Here is a 24,497-nt window from a genome sequence, read left to right as displayed (position 1 = left end):
GAGTGGGGATGCCTAAGGAAACAGTCTAATAGAGGACATAGGAAGGAATGAGATCACTTGTGCAAATAAGAGGGGTTTACCTTGATAAAGAATGTGGCTACTTCATGTGAGACTGGGATGAAGGAAAAGATGGAGAAATCATATGAATGATAGGAGATGTATAAGAGAGAAGAAAAGGAAGCTTTATGGTATCTTTGTTGAAGGATTGTGAAGAGAATAAGGTACATAGTTTTTAAGGTTCTCAGTATCTAGTTGACAGTAATGCTGTTACTCTAACCTTAGTTATAGCTCTGTTCATTTCCAGGGTCTTTCAGATCTGTATAGCTTGCTCCTATGAGGAGAATATTTATCTTTTTATCAAAAAACTTCAAAGAAAATCTCTCAAAAATTTCCTAACTTTGGCTATTTGTAGAGGTTTCTTCCATGTCTGTGTGTTCAAGGTCCTGTTAAGAACTAAAAGAAATTAAGAACTTCTATCATTGTAGATGTTACCTCATCTTTAACATACAACTTTGCTGCCCATACTTCTGTTTTCTACAAGTATCTATTTCTCATTTCCCTATTGTTTCTACAGCTCCAACTAGTTTTAATTATCCTTCTTTAATTTTCTAGGTCTCTGATTTTTCCTTATGTCTCCATATTTCTGGAATCTCTATTATAAAAGCAGATTGCTTCTGTAACTCTCCTGTTTTGTTCAGCTGCTTTGAGAGCAGATATTCTCTGTTGGTTTATGGATTGACAAGGGAGTAAACACACATGGCCATGTGTATCATGAAAACAAACTGCTATGGTTTGAATAGAACAGTTAACATACACTGAGAGACAAAAAAATAAATTTCATTTTCTGAGATGGACATTCCTCAAAAAGACCTCTAATTGAACGACACCCAAGCATCCTATACTAGTATCTCATTTCTATTTTTGAAATGCCTTTAATCCAATACAATATATATGCTTATTTCCATTACTTAGTCACCAGAGATCATATACAAATATATCTGGCCCACATGTTATATATGTATATTTATGTTCTCAGTTTTGAAGATAATGAATAATATGTGTTTACTTCAAATATTACCCTATAAAATATGTCATATGTCAAAATTAAAATGAGAATGTTATATACCTGTCCAACAGTGATATGTTGCCATACATACAAATATCTTATGATCATCCTTGTAATGATCATAGCTGACTCAGGCCAATACCCTATTATTTTCAGTTTGGTATTGGAACAAAATGAGATTCTTGTCAGTCATTTAAAAGTTAACAAAAAACAGCAAAATAACTGTATGTATATGTGTGTATATGTATATATATATATATATATATATATATATATACAGTATTTAACTTATACTTTAACATATTTAACATGTATTGGTCAACCTACCATATGGGGGAGGGGGGAGGGGGAAGAAGGGGAAAAATTGGAACAAAAAGTTTTGCCATTGTCAATGCTGAAAAATTACCCATGCATATATCTTGTAAATAAAAAAGGTTAACAAAAGGATGTTCATTTAGTTATACTAAATTAAGTTTTACAATTTAAGTTAAACTTAAAACTTAAATTGTAAAACTTAACTTAGATACAGCTTCCCTGGCCTTCATGTGGAAAGCACATGATCAGCAGGGCAGGATTTGGTGTAAGATCTTGGGACATTGTCAAGTTTCCACATGGCTGGGCCTTTTTATGCCTGCATTACACCAAAAGCTACTAGGTAGCTGAATTAAGGGAGGCAAGTTTGTCTTGGGACAATCAAGGCCAGGGAATAACTTTGTTGGAAAAAATATCCATGAGGGGAAAGAGAACATTCTAATATATATTATTTCATCACAGATTCATTTTGTGCAATTTGTACATAGTATTGCACTTTGTATGAATATTCAGATAGATTAGTTGCTGAAGTATTTAACAGCATTTGTCCTGGCTAGATCTTAGTTCCCAGCAGAGCTCTCACTATCTATCTGTCCTTGGACTGTAATCAGCAGCAACCCTTTTGTCTTTCTGTTAGCCAACTCCTGAAGTTTTCTTATAACTGGAGATAGAATATTCTTTTCTTGACTAAGGGTTGTACTCCTCCAGACTTTGCTGGCAGAAAGTTCCTGGGAACTCATAACTTACTCTTTTTTGTTTGTTTGTTTGTTTTTTTGATAATAGTTTTTTATTTTCAAAATGCATGCGAAGAAAGTTTTCAACATTCACCCTCACAAAACTTTGTTTCAGATTTTTCTCCCTCTCTTCTCCCACTCACCTCTGCTAGAAAGAAAGCAATCCAATATATGATAACTTACTCTTTATATGACTTAAACATTTCTTTAGCTTAGACATAAAATCATTATGATTGCAATTTGTCTTGAGAATAGTATAATGTATGATAATGATGTTAGCTTAGGCCAGTGAAGTTTCCAATAGTGCATATATCAGAGATGGAAAATGTTTTGCAATGTAAATCATCACTTTTTCTCTTCTATGGCCTTTTGTATTTGATGCTTTGGTGCATTTAGTTTCATACTATTGTGGCGGAGTATATAACTTTGTGCCTTCTTATAATGTTCTTGTTTATGTTTTTATGTGATTTTTCTCAGAAAACCTTCCCTTTGTTCTTTTAAATTCTCAAAAGTATCAGTGTACTGTCAGTCTTGTTTTCTTTCAATTTTAGTACACATTTTTTTCTGATTGTACATATCTTTTACTGCCTTTTGTTTAGTGGCGTTAAATGGTTACTGCTCACCACTCCCAATTATAGCTACTATTCTGGGGAGCATGGAGGAACTAGGGACATTTTAATTGATCAAATCAATAAACATTTATTAAATGCCTACCATGTACCAAGGCTCTGTACTAAGTGCTAGAGTTACAAAAAGAGACAAATATTAATTCCTTTCTTCAAAGAACTAAAGTCTAATGAGGGAGACATGCAAACAAATCTATGCAAAAGAAGCTAACCAAGATAAATAGGAAATAACTAAAAGAGAGAAATCATTAGAATTAAGAGGGATTAGGTAAGGCTTCCTGTGACGTAACTTTATTTATCACTTCAGGACAGACACAAACCGAGAGAGTCAAATTTTTGATGATATTTCTATGCAGTGATTGGAGTATTACCTTTTTTCATATGATTCCTAAATCTAGTGTTCCCTAAAAACTGACAGGAAAAGTAAATAATGTGTACTATCAACTGTTTTATCTTTTGTTTTTGTTCAGCCTGTTTCACAATAAAGACCCTACTTTCCTTTGATCATGACCATAATCATTATCTTTTTGCAGTGCTAAAAAAAAAATCTCTACATACCTAATCAATATTTATCTTATTCTAACACTTCCACTTTCTATTTTACAAATTTGTTAATAGAAATGCTTATCTATTCCTTCTCTGTATGAATCCCAGGTGGTTGGTTTCCCTTTCTCAAGTCTCTCCCCATTCCACTCCTTCCTTCATTCAACTATAAAAATTACTTTCCTAAAGCAATGGTCTGATGTGTTACTCTTTAATTGAATAAATTCGAGTGACTCTCTGTTATTTCCAATATCAAATATAAAATTTTCTATTTGGCTTTTAAAAGTTCTTCATAACCCTTCTCCCCCAACAGTTCTGTGATGTAGTGAGACTGGCCTCCTTGTTGACACTTCATCTGCCAACTCTGAGCAGTTTCACTGGCTATCAGTCCCTCATACTCTAGTCTTCCTTATAGACTCTTAATAAATACTTATTGATTTGACTGAATAAATGAATTAATTTAGGTAATATTGTCATTTTTATTACAATATGATCATCCTACCCACAAGTAACCAACATTTCTCCAGATGTTTTGATCTGTTTTTTTATAAACATATTTTGTGTCTTGTTAGGTAAACTCTCAAGTATTGTATGTATTCTGTGCATATTGTAAATAGAATTTCTCTTGTTGGTAATAATATAGAAATGCTAATGATTTATATGTATTTATTTCATGTCCTGTGCTTTCCTTAAATTGTTAGTTGTTTCAATTAATTTTTAGTAGATTCTCTAGGATTTTCTAAGGTGTGTCATCATTTAAAAAAAGTAATAATTCCATTTCATCTTTGATTATGCTGTGTCTTGAATTGCTGGTCATAATGTCATAACACTTTTAGTATGATATTAAATCATTGTGTGGTATTAAACCAATGTGTTGGCAGTGGACATTTTTCTTTTTATCCCTGATCTATGTCTCTAGTTAATTCACATTACATCTAATGCTGGCTCTTGGTTTTAGATATATACTACTTAAAATGTAAAGAAGTAGTTCATTGATCTCGTATTTTCATTTAATTTTTATTTTTTTAATAGAAGTACATGTTGTGCCATGTCAGAAGCTTTATATATATCATATGTGATTTTTGTTATTACTTTTATTAGCATGTTTTAGAAGTCTTTTGATAAGAAAATTGAAAAGTCTAGAATTCTAGAACATAGTAAGATAAAATGGGTCTTCTTAAACTGGGTCTGTGAACTTTTTTGTTTTGATAACTGTCTTTCAATATAATTGGTTTCCTTTGTAGTTTTATGTATTTTATTTTCTGCATTTAAAAGCAATTCTGAGAAGGGATCCATAGGTTTCATTAGACTACAAAGGTGGGGTGGGGATGGGATTTATTTAAAAAAAAAGTTAAAAAGCCTTGCTTTAGAGAGATATCTGTTCTCCTGATAGTGTAAAGAGGTAAAGTGCAAAGACTTTGTGTAGTTCAACTATGATTATATTAATGATCTTTCTTTCCTTTATGTTTTCTAGAGTTAGTTATGCTTCTGGAATGGTGGTCAGGCACAGAATGTACTTTATTCACAGATCAGGAAACAGTGGCCAAGTTTGGAAAAGAGCATGTAGTCATCATCCTTAATCACAACTTTGAAATTGACTTCCTATGTGGCTGGACCATGTGTGAACGATTTGGTGTGTTGGGGGTAAGTAGTTTGAAAATTGAACCCGGAAAAAATGTTCAAAAATAATTTAATGAAAATGAGCAGTAAATATTTAAAATGTCTGCTTCTGAGAAGTTGTCATAATTTTTAAAGTTTTCTCCTTTAATGTGTATTTCCAGAAGATAGAAAGCAAACATGTGATTGATAATAACAGCTAGCATTTATAGGACTTTAAGGTTTGTGAATTGCCCAGCTAGTAAATGTCTTGAGTAAGATACAGGCAGAATTCAAGCTCACATCTTTAAAAATTTAAATCCACTACTCTGTTCATGTGCATAACTGTCTCTACATTGAATTGAATATATCTTTGTTCTAAGCATACTTTAGGTTTAATACTTTTTCCTCTTATTCCCAGAAGATAGAAAGCAGACATATATTATTGAATTGAATGTAGTATTGATTACACTAATTTTCTGATACTATGCTAAGTATTGGAAGTACAAAGACAGTTCCTATCTTCAAGGAGTTTATAATTCTTTTTTTTTTTTATTAAAGCTTTTTATTTACAAAATATATGCATGGGTAATTTTTTCAACATTGACCTTTGCAAAACATTCTGTTTCAAATTTTCTCCTCCTCCTCACCCCATCCCCTAGATGGCAGGTAGTCAATACATGTTAAATATGTTAACTCCAATATATATACATATTCATACAGTTCTCTTGCTGCACAAAAAAAAATTGGATCAAGAAGGGGAAAAAAAAAAACCCTGAGAAAGAAAACAAAATCCAAGCAAATAACAACAGAATGAGAATGCTATGTTGTGTTTCACATTCGGTTCCTACAGTCCTCTCTCTGGGTGTAGATGACTCTCTTCATCACTGAACAATTGGAACTGTTTGAATCATCTCATTGTTAAAGAGAGCCATGTCCATCAGAATCGATCATTATATAGTCTTCTTGTTACCGTGTATAATGATCAAGGAGTTTATAATCTAATGGGAAGAGAACATGCAAATTAATATATACAAAGTATGCCAGATATAGGATAAATAGGAAATAATTAACAGAGGGATTACAGTAGAATTAAGAGGAGTTAGAAAAAGTTTCCTACAAAGGTAAGAGTACTTGAAGGAAGCCAGGGAGGTCAGTAGTCAGTGTAGAGGAGAAAAAGCATTCCAGGCATGAAGAGAATGGCTAGAGCTGAGATAGTGTCTTGTTTGGGAATTAGGTAGGAGGCCAATGTCACTGCCTAGAAGAATTCATGGTGGGGAGTAAGATATAAGAAGACTGGGCAGGTACAGAGTGAGTGTATGTGTGTGTGTATGCATGTGTGTGCATGCATGTATATGCTTTATTCTGAAGAACTTTGAATTCCAATCAAAGCATTTTTTATTTTCTCCTGGAGGTAACAGAAGCCATTAGGGTTTATTAAGTGGGGATGCAGGTAGTTGATGTGATCAGATTTATGCTTAGAAAAATCACTTTGATGGCTCAATGGATTTTGTGGGGATTAAAGTAGGGAGAGACTTGAGGCAGACAAACAGAAGACACTGGCATGAGTTGATAAGAGCTTGCACTAGAATGGTAGAGAAAAGGGAGCATATTTGAGAACTGTAGCAAAAGCGAAGTCCCTAAAGCTTTGGCTACAGCCTAGATATGTGGGAATGAGAGACAGTGGGGTATCTAGGATGACTTCTAGGCTATATAATCCTGAGGAACTGGCAGATAATGTTGAGTCCACAACACAATCTTGGAGGACCCCTACGAATAAGAGGACATGATTTGGAGGAAAGCTCAGCAACACAGAGAATGAGTGGTATCCCAAAAATCTAGAAAGAAGGGAATACCAAAGAAGAGAGAGTGATCAACAACAGTATCAGTGGCTTAAGAGCGATCAAGGAAAATGAGGATTGAGAAAAGGCTATTGCAGTTGGCCAGTAAGATATTATTGGTAAATTTGGACAGAACAGTTTCATTGGAATGATAAGATCAGAAGCCAGATTGTTCAGGAGTTAGTGGAGGTATCTATTATAGGTGGCTTTTTTGAGGAGTTTAGCTGCAAAAGGCAGAAGAAAATGGGTGGATAGTTAGAAAGGATGGAAGGATCAAATGAGGACTTTTTCCAAAACAGGGGAGATATGGACTTGTTTATAGAATAGGAAGTAGCCAGAAGAGAGAGACTGAAAATAAGTGAAAGAGCCTGTATGACTGGAGGCAGTATGTTGAAGGAGGGAATGAGGTTAGCTATGTTAGGGAATAAGACCATTTCATCATGGAAAAGGAGCAGAAAGTATCAGAGGTGTCTTACAAGCAATGAAGAAAAAGGGAGAAGACAGATTTGATCATGAATGACCTCTGTTTTTTCTCTAACGTATGAGGCAAAGGTCTCAGTGGTAGGGGGTAGGAATGTAAGTGGTGGTGACAGGGAAGGCCTTAGCAGAGGCTTAAGGAGAGATGAAAAGATTTGGAAGAACAGCTGTGGAGAATGGAATAGTGAGTTCACAAGGAATTGATGTTCTGTACCAAAATTTGTAGTCGACCTAGTCAGAATGGTTGTGTGATTTTTCTCAGCCTTTGTTCAGTAGCATATGTCAGTACAAAGGTGACAAACCTTCAAGGTTGAGGTTTGACTGGATGTAATCAGCTACATGATAAGAGTGCTAGGTATTCAAGAGAAGAGAACAGTACAAAGTTAAATTAGTTTATCAAGTCAAGATGGGGAGAGGAGGAGAGAGTGGCTACTCTAGGGGAGATGGTCTGGGAGAGAATGAAAAGGTCAAGGGATGGGAACTTGTGGTGCAGTGCAGACAAAGAGTAGGCTTTTGTAAAGGAAGACAGAGAGAGAAGTGAAAAGCCAATAGAATTATGGTCAGATATGGGATTTCCAGAATTTTGAACAGCATACATGTGAGTATGTAAGATCAAGGGTTTAATCATCTTTGTATGTGACTGAGCATCTACTCCTTCCGAGCAAGAGATAAAATCTAAAATCACTGAACTAAATTACTGAAATGAAACAAATGCCATTATAGCAAAGATCTGCTCTCAAGTCAGCATTTATTAAGTGCTCATTGTGCAAATCACTGTGCTTAGTGGTGAGATAAGATCAGTACTTGTTTTCAGGGAGCTAATCTTCTAGTAATGACATCTAAGACTTCTACACATCAATTTAATATGGAACTGAATGTGACAAATACAAGTGATTCCTAACTCCTGAGAATGAGAAGATTTGAATTCAGGTCCATCTTACTCCAGTTTCAGTTCACTACCCACTGTGCCACCTAGTTTCCTCTGTGGGTTGATTTGTCAGGAGATGATAGAATGTTGAAAAAGGAAATAAGATAGAGAACAGAAAAAAATGTCAGCTAATAAAGAAGCCAGACAAGTAGGATTTAGGGGAAGAAGAAGAAGGAGCAAGAAAGGAAGGTCAAATAAAATAGAGTTGAGATGACTAGAGAGTACAGAGAAAGATAATATCATATGGTGCAGAGTGGGTAAGGAGGATGAAAATGGAGGAGGTTTGGCGCATCAAAAGTCACTAGAAATCCTTAGAGAAAACAGTTTCAATAAAGTGATGATAATAGAATCCAAATTGCAATTGATGAGGAAGTGTGCTTATTCAGCACACAGCAAGCACAAATTGCATCAGAACATTTTTGGTTCTTGGAAACTGGGTGGATATCTTTCAGCTGGGGATGGCTGAATAAGTTATGGTATATGAATAATGGAATATTATTGTTCAGAAATAATGAATAAACAATAAAGAAATGATGAGCAAACTGATTTCAAAAAAACCTGGAAAGATTTATATGAACTAATGCTAAGTGAAGTGAGTAAAATCAAAAGAACACTATATATAGTAACAAGATTATGTGATGATCAATTGTGATGGACTTGGCTCTTCTGAAAAATGTGGTGATTCAAAGTGTTTCCTATAGACTTGGGATGGAAAATGCCATCTGCATCCAGAAAGAGAACTATAGAGACTGAATGTGAATAGTAGATTAATATTTTCACTTTTGTTTATTTCTCATAATTTTTTTCATTTGTTCTGATTTTTCCTGTACAAGATGACACATATGAAAATATGTTTGAAAGAATTGTACACATTTAATCTATATTAGATTGCTTGCTGTCTTGCAGCAATGGGGGAAGGCAAGAGATGAAAGAAGAGAAATCTGGAACACAATCTTACAAAAATGAATGTTGAAAAATATCTTTACATGCATTTGGAAAATAAAATACTATTGAAAATTTTAAAAAATTAAAAAATAAGAACATCTTTGATTCTGAAACAAAGATATGTTGGTAGCTTGAAGGGGTAGTGGAATCAAAGGAAAGAGTTATTTTAGAATGGAGAGAACAAATGTATAGGTCAGAAGAAAAGGAGATAGATTAGAGGAAGAAATTTGAAAATGTAAAACAATGAATAATTGTTGTAGAGATCAGGATAATTAAAATGTGTAATTCTTCAAATGGGGCCATTAGTGGTCCAATGGATAGAGCACCTGGTTTGGAGTCAGGAAGACCTAATTCAGATTCAGCCTCAGACACTTATTTGCTATTTGACCTTAAGCAAGTCACTTAATTCTGTTTGTCTCAGTTTCCTCATCTCTACAATGAGCTGGAGAAGGAAATAGCAAATAGAGAATAGAAAAAAATGTCAGCTAATATCTCTGTCGAGAAAACCCCAAATGGGGTCACAAAGAATCAGACACAACTGAAAACAATTCAAGCCATTCCAGAAATAAACCAAGATCTATAGAGTAGAGAAAAAGGTAATTTTTAATGATAGTGTTCAGTTATAAAAAAAAAAAAATACTGTGTGGGATGGGTACTAGATCCCCTTTCCCAAATTAATTAATCAGAAGCCTCATCAGGTACAAAGAGAAAGCATTTAATAGGTTAAATAGGAAAAGACCCAAGCCTTTTCATTGTATAGACTAAAAGGATGTAATCATCCTTGACCAATGGCCATCAATGTTGTCTACCTCCCACAGGTCACATCACTTCCTGCAACTTCCTGTGACTTCCTGTAAGGGTTCAAGGCCTGGGAATCAGGATCATGCGATTTCCTGAAACTCTGAATATAGGGATCATGTGGCTCAGGCCTAGTCTCAATACTGAGAAGTACTTCATCCAGTTGGTCTCATTCAATACAGATGAAAAGGACTGTTCCCCTAAGCTTCATCAAAAAGGAGCCTAGTACATAAAGGAAAACAATTCAATTCTATTTATCAAGTATTTATTAAAAGCCTATTATATGCAAATTACTCTGCTAGTTCTTATGAAGACATGGAGATACTTAACCATCAAAGTGCCCCAAAAGGACAAGCTTATAATTCTGGGTGACTTTAATGCTAGAGTAGACTCAGACATGGCAGGAAATCCTTGGGAGCATGGAGTTGGAAACAGCAACAGCAAGGGTAATTTACTATTGAAGATTTGTGCATCTTATGACCTCATCACCAATACTATATTCTGTTTACCTAAATGCAATAAAACTTGGAATGCACCCTCTCAGCAAACATTGGCATTTAAAAGACTATGTGATTGTAAGGAGAAAAGACAGACAGAATGTGAGAATGACCAAGGCAATGTGTGGTGCAGAGTGCTGAACTGATCATAGACCTATTCTCTCCTTTCTGAATATTCACATTCAACACAAGTGGTAGTCCCAAGACAAAAAGACTAATAGAAGAATTTATGTCAACAGATTAAAGTGCTTCTCTGAGAGAGAACTGCCAACTAACTTGGAGAGTAAGTTGAGCCAACAAATAGTTTGTAACAATGGAGCAGAAAAGGAGCTTCCAGAGATTTGGTATACAGCACTGCATTTGCTCATCTTGGTCAGAACACTCACAAATATCAAGACTGGTTTGATGAAAATGATGGGAAAATTCAAAAGCTGCTAAATGAAAATTGAGGATTCCATAGGCTGTACCAGCAGGATAGTTCAATCATCTGTAAGAAAGTAGCATTCAATTCCATCAAAAGTAAAATACAATTGAAACTTAGATTGTTGCAGGATTCTTGGCTCCGTAAAAAGGCAGATGAAATTCAGTTCTATGCTGATAGTAAAAATCCAAAGTATTGATGCTCTATGATGCACTGAAGTCTCAATTTCTCAGTGCTGATGGCGGCACACTGATTAGTGATAAAGACATGAACTCTAGTGAGATAGGCTGAGTACTTCCCTAGTGTTCTCAACAGACTGTTATCAATCAGTGCTGAAGGTATTGACCATTTATCTCAATTTGAAATCAGTCAGTCCCTAGATGAAAGTTCCAACTGAAGAAGAGATTTTTGAATGCCATTAGGCTACTTTCCTGCAGTATAACAACAGGTGCAGATTCTATTCCAGCTGAGATTTACAATTGCTGGGGGGGAGGGGGGAGAGGGAGGAAGAGGAGAGGGGTTCATTGCTCATTCAAAAGCTGATTGAAATTTTCCAGATTATATGGTAAGAAGTTATACATCAAGAGCTCAAAGATGCCTCTTTGTCCATCTTTATAAAGGTAAAGAGAATAGATGTATTTCTCTCTCTTAGTCATTGCTGGCAAAATTATTGCCAGAGTCCCTACCCTTCACTTAGAAAAAGGTCATCTATCTAAAAGCCAGTGTGATCTCAGAAGGTGCTGAGGAATAGTCAATATGGTGTTTACTGGAAAAATTCCAGCAGCAGAACAGAGATCTATATATATATTTGTAGATCTGACCAAGGCCTTTGATACTGTCTGTCATGAGGGCTTGTGGAAAATTGTCAGTTTGGTTGCCCAAGAGAAGTTCATAAATAGAGTATGTCAATATCATGATTGCTCAGGTTCTGGACAATGTTCTTGAGCTTTCTCAGTCACCAATGGAGTGAAACAAGGCTTTTTAGCATGATGTTTTCAGCTATATTGTCAAATGCTTTTGATGAGGACAAACATGGAATCAAAGTCAGCTACAGCACTTAGTTGTAAATTCAATTGTGAATTCTTCAGTTTGAAAAGGCTTCAAATTAAAGCCAAAACCAAAGTAGAGGGAGTGTTGGTGCATAACTTTTTGTTTACAGGTCATTGTATACTTAATGCAGCCTCTGAATTAGAGATAGAACAAAGTATGGATCAATTCTTTGCTGCTTATGCTAATTTTGGCTTAACGATTAACACCAAAAAAAACCCAGGTCTTCCATCAGCCAACCCAGGTGTGTAACCATCAGTTACAATAAGTAGTGAAGTTTTGAATGTTGTGGATAAGTTCACTTACTTTGGTAGTATACTTTCCAGGAATGTCCCATGTTGATAATAAGATTGATACACACACATTGTCAGTCTAGCTCAGTATTTGGAAGACTCTGAAGAAAGTGTGGGAAAAGAGAGGTATTAGACTGAAGGTCTACTCATTCTTGTATGCCTAAGAAATCTGGACAGTCTACTAGCACCATGCCAGGAAACTGAATCACTTTCATTTGAATTGTCTTAGGAAGATTCTGAAGATCACCTGGCAAGATAAGATACCAGACATTGAGGTCTTTTTTCAAGCTAAACTTCAAGCATTCCAACTCTTAAGCTAGAGAACACAACTCCATTGGGCTGGCCACATTGTTCAAAAGCCAGACATATCCTTGTCAAAAAAAATATATTTTATGGAAAATTCATAAAAAGCAAAGACAAAGTGTCAAAGAAAGCAATACAAGGACCCTTTCCAGGTATCTGTTTAAGAACTTTAAAATCTATTGTATAACATGGGAGACACTGGCAAAGGACTACCCAACGTGGAGTGCCCTCATCAGAGAAGGTATCATGCTCTTTGAGCAAAGAAGAATTGAATTAGTCCAAAGTAAACATGAAATACACAGATTTAGAGAAACCACCCCTAACGTTCCTATGGACTTTTTGTGTTCGATCTGTGGCAGAGCATTCTGAGCTCAGCCACAGTTGGATACACTGTAACTAAATTCTAACATAGTGATATCATTTTGGTCTTCTTTGAAAACAAAAGCTAATAATATGCTAGTCCTTGGGGATACAAAGACAAATCATAGCAACACTTTCTGCTTTTAAGGTTTGGCAAAGTTTGTTAGAATTTATTACTAGCTACTACTTTAGCCCAACACTTCTCACTTCTCATATAGGCTATAAATATTCTTCTAATTTATTTCCCTTCTTCAGGTTCCTTTCTATTCCAATTGTCTTTGTCAGTGATTTTAATCGACCATGTCACTCTCCTTCTCACATGGTTTTCGATTACCCCCAGGTTAAATTATAAAGCTCTTTATAACCTGATTCTGTTCTAACTTTTCTATTCTTTTTTGTTGTTGTTTTTTTATATGTATATATTATAGGAGTTTATGCATGCAGCAATTTAACTTTTCTATTCTTGTTAAACTTTACTACCCTCCACATATGCTATAATCCAACTTCATTGCCTTTTTTATTGTTAATTTTAGATGACAATTCATTTTCCAACTCCATGCCTTTTCACAGGCTATCCTACATAAGTGGAACACTTTCTTTAAAAAAACAGCTTAAAAGCCCATCTTCTTTGGGAGGTCTTGCCCAATTCCTCCAATTACTACTAGTTCTTTATCTTCTGAGATTATCTTCCATCTACTATGTATATAATGTATTTGTTGTTCAGTCATTTTCAGTTTGTCCAACGTTTTGTGACCCTACTTAGGATTTTCATGGCAGATACCAGTATGGTTTAACGTTTTCTTCAGTATATTTTATAAATGAGGAAACTCTCCCAGGGTTACATAGCTTGTGTCTGAGGCCAGATTTGAAGTCCACAAAGATAAGTCTTCCTGGCTTCAGGCCCCACACTGTATCCATTGTACCACCTGAGTTGTCTAGGCATGTTTTATATATATTTAGTAATTTGCATGTTGTGTTCTCCATTAGAATGTGAGCTTCTTGAGATGAGTGACTGTTTTTGTCTTTTTTTGTATCTTTAGAACTTAACAGTGTTTAGGACATAGTAAGTTCTCAACAAATACATTTTTGAACAAAATGTCTGAATTATATGGGTGTCCCCACATGTTTATTACTTTAAACCATACCTATTTGCATTAAATCTAAGTTCCTCTGTGTAGTTCCTCAGGTACATTGATGGAGCAGCATCTTGGAGCAGAGTAGTAAGCTATGGAATTAAAGATAGAGGTGAAGAAATTAGCCTTGGCAAAACAGAAGAATCAGCTATTTTCCAAGATGGAAGGGAAGGGAAAGAAAATGGCTAAAAATTGATCGCATTTTTGAACTGCATAGGAGAGGAAGTTGAAGTACATTACACATTATGTTAATGATCCTTATCTTAATAAAATAGAGGTTCCCAGTTATCATTAGATGGACATATGAGAAGGAAGAAGGGTAGATATCTGGACAAAAGATATACTGGCAAAAGAATGTTTCTAATTTATTGTAATAGAATTTAGGCTTCCCCTTTTGTAATCCTTTTTCTTTGTTCCACTTCACATCAATCCGACACATCTGAAATATTAGCACCTTATATTACAAGGTTATTTTCATGTTTCAAGTTTAATTCAGAGTCAAATTCTTTGTTAGGAAGAAGCAAATTTTTTAAAAAAAATTTTCTCCAAAGTTTTGAGTTTGCTCTAAAAGGTTAAGGACTCAGGAACTAATGGATTTGGTGATATCTTTGAAAAATTTGAAAGCAGACTAATTGCAATGTATAATAGTATCTGGTCACAACTCTTATTTCTCATAGGAATTCTGCCAAGCTACACAGAGGTCATGGTGCAGCTTATTGCCTTACCAGGATTATCATTAGCTACTAAATGGTGAATCATGGTCTACAGCATGATGAAACATCTTCTGAAACCAGGATTCTTTCCTCTTTTGTGTGTTTATTATGGACCCCTTCGTAGTCTGCTGAATCAAATAGACTCCTCAGAAATATATTTTCAAAACTATAAATTTAAAGACATAGAATTACAAAGAATTACAAGTTCAATTATATTGAAATTAAGTTATAAAAATATTTTTAAAAACAAGTTTGCAGAATCCAGGTTAAGAACTCTTGGTCTAAAAGGATCCCTATTCAGGCCAATATAGTGTTATCCTCATTTTGCAGATGAAGAAACTGAGGCATAAAAAAGAGTTTTTTGCCTTATATAAGCAAATTTTTAGAGAAACTAGCATGGGAATAAAAGTCTTCTATTCTAGATCAAATATTCTATTCTCTAGACAGTCTTACCTGAATTTCTCCCTAGTTAAACATTGAAATTTTTTTTTTTTACTTATTAAAGGATTAAAATGTTTATCTGACTATCCTGAGTACATGTAGGTAAATGCTTGCAGAGAGGCAATTTTCTTTTAGTTAGAAAACAATATCTTAAAAATAATTTGTGTTAAAAGTTTTCTTAGCTTTTTTATGAAGTAAAAATAATCTACAAATGTCATTTAAAAGAAAATTTATAAAAGAATATAACTTTTTTCCATTGTACTATAAAATTTATTGTTATTCATATTCTATAAGAAACCTAAAAATCCTACTATAAGTGAAAAGGTAAATCATGGGTATACATTTTTCTGCTTTTTTCTCTCTAGAGCTCTAAAGTCCTGGCTAAGAAAGAACTGCTTTATGTGCCCCTTATTGGCTGGACATGGTACTTTCTCGAGATTGTATTCTGCAAGAGAAAATGGGAAGAAGACAGGGATACTGTTATTGAAGGATTAAAACGTTTGTCTGATTATCCTGAATACATGTGGGTAAGTTCTTGCAAAGGGAAATTTTTTAGTTAGAAAATAGAATCTTCAAAATAATTTGTATTAAAGTTTAGTATCTTAGCTTTCATGTTGTAGAAATTATCTATAAATATCTTTTAAAAGCAAATTTATGAAAGAATATACTTTCATTATATCTCCTATAAAATTTGTTACTCGATATTCTGTAACAAACACAAAATTCTTATCATAAATGAAAAGGTAAAATATATACCTTTTCATATACATCATAAAATGTAATGTCTGTGGTAAGCAAGTAAAACTCACTGAAAAAGCTATAGAAACAGTTGTTTGCCTTTAATTTTATTTAAAGTTTTTGAAAACTATAAGGTTTCAGAGTTTAAAGAGTAAAAACTAGACAACAACATTCTAAAGACCCTGCATAATAAAAGGTCTTGTATAACTTTGGACAATGCTGTCCAACTATTAGGATAGCAAAATTGGCCCAGGCTTTTCCTGCTTAGTTTGTGCCCTGAATTTGGTATAGAGCTAGCCCTAGTCATGTGAAAAAGGACAGAAGGAGGTGAGAACTTTCCTTTTCCTTAAAGAGGAAATGTTCCTCTTCTTGAAACTTTTTGTGTTTCCAATCTAGTTTTGGATGTATCAGCAGTAAGAAAATAGATAAAATGTTTTATTTTGATGAATTTTTCATTTTTTAAAAATTTTTTTCAGAAAGATAATTGATCAACATTGCCAGCCAAGTGGCCCAACTAAGATTATTCTCCACAGAAAACTTCTTTTTTTAATGGCTTAATTATTAGAAAGAAAAATCAAATTTTCCTCTTTACACAGAGGTCTCTCATATCACCTGTATTACACCTATCTAATTTTTAGCATCCTCTTTGAAAAGTTTGGTGGGGAAGGAGGTTGAAATTATTAACTAAAAGTAGTTTGTGAGAATCATTTATGGACATCTGAAATCTATACTCTATCTGGTGTGATATGAATATCATGGCTAGTCAAACAGTAAACTGGATATCTCTTAAAGTCTTGGATTTAACTATGGCATTTCAAACTCTTGTCTTGTTGCTAATCAATGGAAGGCTTTTTTATTCCACTTACAAATCTAGAACAAAAGTTCCTTTCCGAAGAGATATTTTGAAATTTCATTTCTTAGTTTAATAAATTTTGAGCTAAAAGAACCTTTTAGAAGTAACCTAGTCTAAACTTCTCATTTTACTATAGTAATTCAGGCTTTCATCCACTCTCTTTAAGACTATTACAATAACTTCTTAATTGATCTTAGCTCTTTCAATCTATTCTATATTCAGTTGCCAAAACAATCTTCTGAAAGCTCAAATCAAGACTCCATCATTCTCCTGTCTAAAAACTCTGGTAGCTTTCTTGACTTCTAGGATGAAACACTAACTCCTCAGCTCCTTGTCATTATATTTTTCTATCCCAATGGTACCCTTCAGCTAGACTGCTGTTGGCTGCTCCTGAATATGACATTTCATCTTTGCATTTGCATTTTACCTTACATAATACTTGTGTAAATAATCCAAATTTCTCCCTATTCCAAAGAGGATGTTAACTCTTTGAGGGTAGGGAATGCTTTGTTTTTCATTCTGTATTCTTAGTATCTAACATAGTACATGATAGGTGCTCAATAAATATAAGTTGAATTGAGTTGAAGTAGAAGAAATTATTGAATAGACACTTGATGAATTTGTTCATATAAAGGTAAAAGAATTTTGTACAAGAAGAGTAAATCTCTGAAATTAAAATAAGAAATAGATTGAATTAAAAAAAACTTACAGTAAATATATTAGCTCTGAAAAATATATCTGATATTTAGAACATATAAGGAATATATAAAGCATATCAATAAGACCAATAATACATGATCTCCAACAGAGCAATGATCAAAGGATAAGAACAGTTTTTGAAAGAGGAAAAATAAAATTTTTTTCTTTTATATTTTTATTTTCCCATTACATATGAAAATTTTTTTTTAATATTTGTTTTTAAAACTTTTGAGTTCCAGATTTCTCCCTTCCCCCTCTAAGAAGGCATATGTGAAGTTATGAACATTTCCCTAAAAGTTATGAAAGAAAATATAAATAACCCCTCCCTCTAAAAAAAAAAAAACATCAGGAAAAATTAAGTTTAAAAAATATGCTTCAATTTGCATTCAGACACAATCAGTTCTTTCTCTGTGTATGGCTAGCATTTTAAAAAACATATGTATCATAAGCCCTTCAGAATAGTCTTGGATCATTGTATTACTGATAATAGCAAAGTCATTCATGGCTGATCACTCCACAATATTGCTGTTACTTTGTACCAGTACTTTTCACTTTGCTTGAGTTTGTAAAGGACTTTACAGGTTTTTCTGAGAGCATTATTTCTTATAGCACAATAATATTCCACCATAATCATATATCACAATTTATTCAGCCATTCCCCAATTGGGAATGAGCATCCTCTCAGTTTTTCACTTCTTTGTCCTGAGAAAGTTGCTGTTATAAATATTTTTGTACATATAGGTCTTTTTCCTTTTTAAAAAAAATCTCTTTGGGGATTCATGCCTAATACTAGTATTGTTAGATCAAAGGATATGCATGATTTTACAGTCCTTTGAACATAGTTCATATCTTTTGATCATTTGTCAATTGGGGAATGGCTCTTTTTTTGTTTATTTTTTCTTTGTTTTTATATATATGTATGTGTACATATGTGTGTGTGTGTGTGTGTGTGTGTAAAAACACACACACACTTAACATGTCTCCAGTAGAACATTAAGGATTAAAATGTTTAACAAATTATTAGATCAAGAAAGTATATATATTCATAGAAGAAATTATATTCATGAATGCCTGTTTTCTCTTTACTTCCTTATAAATTGTTCTTTGCTTTTCATCTGAACACCCCATTTACTTTATTCTTTTTCTCCCTTTCATGCCCCCTCCCACTACCATAGTCCAAGCAAACTACAATTAAGAAATGATATATTTATGTATACATATGTAGATATATACAAACACACACACACACACATACGTCTTTCTTGTCCCTTCTGATTCTTTGCTTAAATTTTGCTCCATAACTTGCCTTGCTATTATTTAATCTCCCCCTACTCAAGGATCCCTCCCTTGTCTTCTTCCTTTACACTTTCCTTCCCCATACACCCATCCCTTCCCCTTTTTTCTTTATAGATTTTTGAGGTTACTATACCCTTCATGGTATATTTATGTAGTGTTGCCTATTGAACTCATTGTCAATGTGAGTAGGTTTTCAAAACTATAAGCCCTCTTCCCTCTTCTAATGCTTCTTTGTTTATTCTTTCTCTGCACCTCACTTTTATAATATGATGGCTATTTTTACCTTAACTCTGCCAATCTTTATTTCTAGTTACCCTATTATTGATGTGAATCTTAAACATATAGTATACATTTCCTTTTTGAGTTCCTTAAAATTAATCTTTAATAGTGGCTCTTATATTTTAAATTTTCTGTTAAGTTTGGGTTTGGTTGATAGAAAGTCCTGAAAATCTTCAAGTTTGTTGAATGTCAATTTTTTCTGATTCAAAATAATAATTTTGCTGGATATGATGTTTTTGACTGCAAGCCTATTTCTTTTGATTGTCATTAGATAAGATTCCAGAACTAGTGATCTTTTATTGTAGCTGCCAATAAGTCTTGTATGATTCTAACTGTAGTTCCAGCATATTTGAATTATTTCTTGCAAAATTTTCTCTTTGATCTGGGTGTTTTGAAATTTGGCAATAATATTCCTGTGTGTTTTTCACAAAGGATCTTTTTGATGTGGTAATAGGTGGATTTTTTCCTATTACTATTTTTGCCTCATGTTGTATTATTCCAGAACAATTTTCTTGGATTGTTTCCTCCATTATTGTGTCAAGGTTTTCTTTTTGGTCACAATTTTCTGTCAATGCAATTATTCTTTTTTTCCTTCTGACTTAAAAAAATATATTATTATTATTATTATAGCTTTTTTATTTGTAAAACATGCCACATGGATAATTTTTCAACACTGATCCTTGCAAAACCTTCTGTTCCAACTTTTCCCCTCTTTCCCCCCCACCTCCTCTCTTAGATAGCAAGTAGCCAAATACATGTTAAGTATGTTAAAGTATGTGTTAAATACAATATATGTGTGTGTGTGTGTGTATGTATATATATATAATGTGTATATATATATGTATATGTATACAATTATTTTGCTGCACAAGAAAAATTGGATTTAGCAAAAAGGTAAAAATAACCTAAGAAGGAAAACAAAAATGCAAGCAGACAATAACAGAAAGAGTGGAAATGCTATGTCGTGGTCCAAGCGGACCCATGGATACTTCTTTTACTGGGTGTAGCTGGTTCTCTTCATTACTGAAAAATTGGAACTGATTTGGAGCATCTCATTGTTGAAGAGAGCCACTTCCAATCAGAATTGATCATCATGTCATATTGTTGTTGAAGTGTATAATGATCTCCTAGTTCTGTTCATTTCACTTAGCATCAGTTCATGTAAGTCTCTTCAGGCCTCTCTGAAATCATCCTGTTGGTCATTTCTTACAGAAAAATAATATTCCATAACATTCATATACCACAATTTATTCAGCCAGTCTTCAATTGATGGGCATCCATTCAATTTCCTGTTTCTAGCCACTACAAAAAGGGCTGCCACAAACATTTTTGCACATGTGGGTCCCTTTCTCTTTAAGATCTCTTTGGAATATAAGCCCAGTAGTAACACTGCTGGATCAAAGGATATGCACAGTTTGATAACTTTTTTGAGCATAGTTCCAAATTGCTCTCCAGAATGGTTGGATCTGTTTGCAGTTCCACCAACGATGTATCAATGTCCCAGTTTTCCCAAATCCCCTACAACATTTGTTATTATCTTTTCCTGTCAGTGCAATTATTCTTATATTTTCTTTTCTTGATCTATTCTCTAGGTCTGTCATTTTCCTTATGTTTTACATTCTGTTTTATTTTCTCATTCTTTATAATGTATTTTGTATTTCTTGGGCTCATAGCTTTTCTGGCTTCCTCTTGATCAAGTCTAATTTTTAAAGAATTATATTTATCTTTGAGACTCTGTACTTCCTTTTCTATTTGATTAACTTTTTTTCATGATCTTTTTTTTTTCTTAGATGGTTTTATTATTATTATTATTTTAGTTTTTTTTTCTCAATATCTCATTTGATTTTTAAATTCTTTTTTGAGTTCTTCTATAAATTCTCTCCAGTCAGGGAACCATTTCACATTACTCTTTAGGGTAGAAGTTTTTTTTTTTTTTTTTTTTAAATACACTGAAGTGTCCTCATCAGAAGAAAAACCTCTGAAGAAGAAGTCTTCTCTAAGACTGGTCTGTCTTCCTTGTTCCCACAGTATGTTTCTTTGGTGAGGTTCTTTGTCAGTTTTTTTTTTAAATAAGAAGTATTAGTAAGCCACTAATCATGGGGTATAGGGGATGGTATCTTAAGCTTCCTTTCAGCTCTCCTCTCAGACTAGGAATCCCAAACCAAGAGCTCCTCCCTTGCACGTACTTGCATGTACCCACAGCCAGCAGTGCCCCTGCCTCTGCTGCTTTTGTACTCATCAGATGCTGGTTCCTTCTCACCCAGGGCAGGGTCTCAGCAGCACAGCTGAGCCTAGTGTTATTCATGTACTAAAATCCCAACTCATGAAAGGCTCTGTAGATCCTATTGACACTCCAGCCACACTTACCTAGCCTTAAGGCTCCCATTTGGTGTTTGTGCTGGGAGGTATTTGCACTTCACTTGGGCTAATCTTGGCCTGGGTTGTTGGGTTGTACTAGGAGGATCCCTGTTCTGTTCTAAATCTTGATTTTTCAGCAGTCTATGTTTTCCTTGAGGTGCAGATTTTTTCTTTTTGTGGAGGGAAATCTGGAGACTTGAAATTTACCAACCTACTCTGTCATCTCCCCAGAATCCTCCCAACTCTTATGTTTTATAAATTTGACTCAGTGTCCTATATATTTGAAAAAAGAGGTCTTCATCAGAGAAACTTGTTTGAAAATTTTTTGCACAATCACTGTTACTATATTTCTTGCCTCTTTATTCTCTCTCCTTTCACCTTGTTCCTCTTCAAGTATTTTGCTTCTGACCACTCCTTTCCCCAGTATACCCTCTCTTCTATCACCCTCCTTTCCTTCTCATATATCCTTCCCCTCCTACTTTCTTGAAAGGTAAGATTGATTTCTCTACACATACTGAATGATTATGTTATTTACTCTGTGAGCCAATTTAGATGAAAATAAGATTCACTCATATTGATGAGGTTAGTGGCAGTGCAGAGAGTTGTGAGATCCCTTCTTTAGTCAGCCCAGGTCTAAAGTGAAAGAATTCATGAACCCGAAATATTAGACTGGCAAAAGGAAGTTTATTGACATTGAGAAGTCAGCTTTTGCTAGGAGACTGACTTCTTCAGTGGCAAGGTCCTAATAGAGAGATAAAGGTCCTAGCAGAGAAATTCTGGCAGTGAGATAAAGAGGGGTTAATGCCAAGAAGAGAATGTCTTCACAGTGGGCAGGGGTCTTGGCAGGTAGGTATGCCAAAGAGAGGTCCCTTGGCATGGCATGATTTCTGCTTTTAGGGATCTGCAAAGAAATAAGCCTTAAATTGCCCTTTAATAGGAAATCTGAGACTGAAGTTTCACTTGAATGAAATTCCTTCAATGTTGTCACTGGCCCCAGATGTAGATTTCCAGTTAAATGAGACTATTTACTAGGAATCATCCTGAGCCTATTTTCAGCTCAATAGAGATATCAGGTCCAGATCTCCAGCTAAATGAAACCACTTAAATTTGAGATAAGTAGGGAGTGGTCCTGGATCAATCTTAATGAAACCAACTTAACTAGCCCAAGGGTCTGTCCCTGTCAGGAGAGCCTCAGGACTCAAAGTGAAGGACAATTTCAAGGAGGACAGTTTCAGAGTTGCCTCATCAATATCCCTCTATTCCTTTTCCCTTCCATTGTAAAAACTTTTTCTTGCTTCTTTTATGACAGATGATTTAAACCATTCTACTTCTCCCTTTCCCTTTCTTCCAGGACATTCCTCTCTCACCCCATAAATTTATTTATTTGTTTGTTTATATTTAGATATTGTCCTTTCCTATTCAACTCTCACCTGGGTCTCCTGTCCATTTATACTCCTTCTAATGAGAAAGTTCTGATGCGTTACAAATGTCATCCTCCCATCTAGGAATGAAAACAGATAAACCTTATTAAGTCCATTATATCCTAATTGTTTTTTCTGATCATCTTTTCCTGATTATCTCCTTTTCCTTCTCCTGAGTCCTGCATTTGAAAATCAAAATTTCTGTTCAACTCTAGTCTTTTCATCACAAATGCATGAAAGTCCTCTTGAATTTCCACCTTTTCCCCTGAAGGATTATTCTCAGTTTTGCTGGATAGTTGATTCTTGATTGTAATCTTAACTCATTAGCCTTTTGGAATATCATATTCCAAGCCCCTCTAGTCCTTTAACGTAGAAGTGGTTAAATCCTGACTGTGGCTTCACTATACTTGAATTGTGTCTTTCTGGATGCTTGCAATTTTTCCCTTGACTTGGGACATCTGAAATTTGACTATAATATTCTTGGGAGTTTTCATCTTGGGTTCTCTTAAAAAGTGATTCTTTCAATTTCTGTTTTTACCCTCTTTCTAGAATATCAGGACAGTTTTCCTTAATAATTTCTTGCAAGATGATGTGTAGGCTCTTTTTTCAGGTAGACCAATAATTTTAAAATTATCTCTCCTGAAGATATTTTCTAGGTGACTTGCTTTTCCAATGAGATATTTCACATTGTTTTCCATTTTCCCATTCTTTTGGTTTTGTTTTATTGTACCTTGATTTCTCACAAAGTCATTAGCTTCCATTTGCTTACTTGTAATTTTTAAGGAATTATTTCCCTCAGTGAGCTTTTGTATATCCTTTTCCACGTGACCAGTTTTGCTTTTTAAGGCATTCTTCCCCTCTGTAACCTTTTGTTATTAACTATTTGTTATCACTCTCATTTCTCTTCCCAATTTTTTCTTTACCTCTCTGTGTGGGTCAGAAACCATTTAATAAAAAAAAACTGGATAGATCTCTAGAAGCAAAGCAAAGTTTATTATACGGTCTGGTGAGAATCGGGCATCCCACCCATAGAGCAGACATTTGAAGGGAGGAAGCACTGTAGGGGGCAGGGTCAAGGCTTTTAATCCCTAACGCAAATTCCCCCTCCCACCACTGACCCTCATCCTTATTGGCTGAGGATCTTACATTCTAAACGGGGGAACTACCCAAGAAATTGAACTTGACCAATAAGTACATAGTTGCCCATATTTGGTCGAAATAGGGAGGATAACAAGAAGGGGATTAAGTATGCCCTTAGGGGGATAAGAGGGAGGAGACATTAAGTATGTACTTAGGAGGATGGTAGGGAGGAGACTTTAAGTATGCCCTTAGGAGAATAGCAGGGAGGAGACACTTTAAGTATGCCCTTGACTTAATGCTTTAAGTCCTTCAGGCCTACTCAAACTTTGAAATAGATGAAGCCTTACTCGATTTTCACAACTGTCTTGAAAGATCTCACCTTATCTCCTTCATCTCTAACTTGATTTTTCAAGAAACCCTTTTTGAGCTCTTCCATGGCCTAAGACCAATTCTTGTTTTTCTTGGAGGCTTTGGGTAGACTTTGACTTTGTTATCATCATCATCATCATCTTCTTCTTCTTCTTCTTCTTCTTCTTCTTCTTCTTCTTCTTCTTCTTCTTCTTCTTCTTCTTCTTCTTCTCCTTCTTCTTCTTCTTCTTCTCTTCTTCTTCTTCTTCTTCGAGAGAGAGAGAGAGAGAGACAGACACACAGAGAGAGAGAGAGAGAGAGAGAGAGAGAGTGAGTGAGTTTTGGTCTATT

The 24,497-nt window shown here is 34.5% G+C and overlaps 1 protein-coding gene across 4 annotated transcripts in view; it reads left to right on the top strand.

Annotated features, from left to right (window-relative positions):
• AGPAT3 (1-acylglycerol-3-phosphate O-acyltransferase 3) overlaps window positions 1-24,497 on the top strand; it is a 144,914-nt gene that overhangs the window by 104,585 nt on the left and 15,832 nt on the right. For all 4 annotated transcript variants that reach the window (XM_051984789.1, XM_051984786.1, XM_051984787.1 and 1 more), the window contains 2 exons: window positions 4,756-4,925; window positions 15,440-15,601. In XM_051984789.1, coding sequence (XP_051840749.1) covers window positions 4,756-4,925; window positions 15,440-15,601 — 332 coding nt within the window. The remainder of the gene's footprint in view (window positions 1-4,755; window positions 4,926-15,439; window positions 15,602-24,497) is intronic.

Source organism: Antechinus flavipes, chromosome 3 (assembly GCF_016432865.1).
Source record: "Antechinus flavipes isolate AdamAnt ecotype Samford, QLD, Australia chromosome 3, AdamAnt_v2, whole genome shotgun sequence".
In the NCBI taxonomy this organism is placed as follows: Eukaryota; Metazoa; Chordata; class Mammalia; order Dasyuromorphia; family Dasyuridae; genus Antechinus; species Antechinus flavipes.
This window is presented reverse-complemented; position numbering and strand designations above follow the sequence as displayed.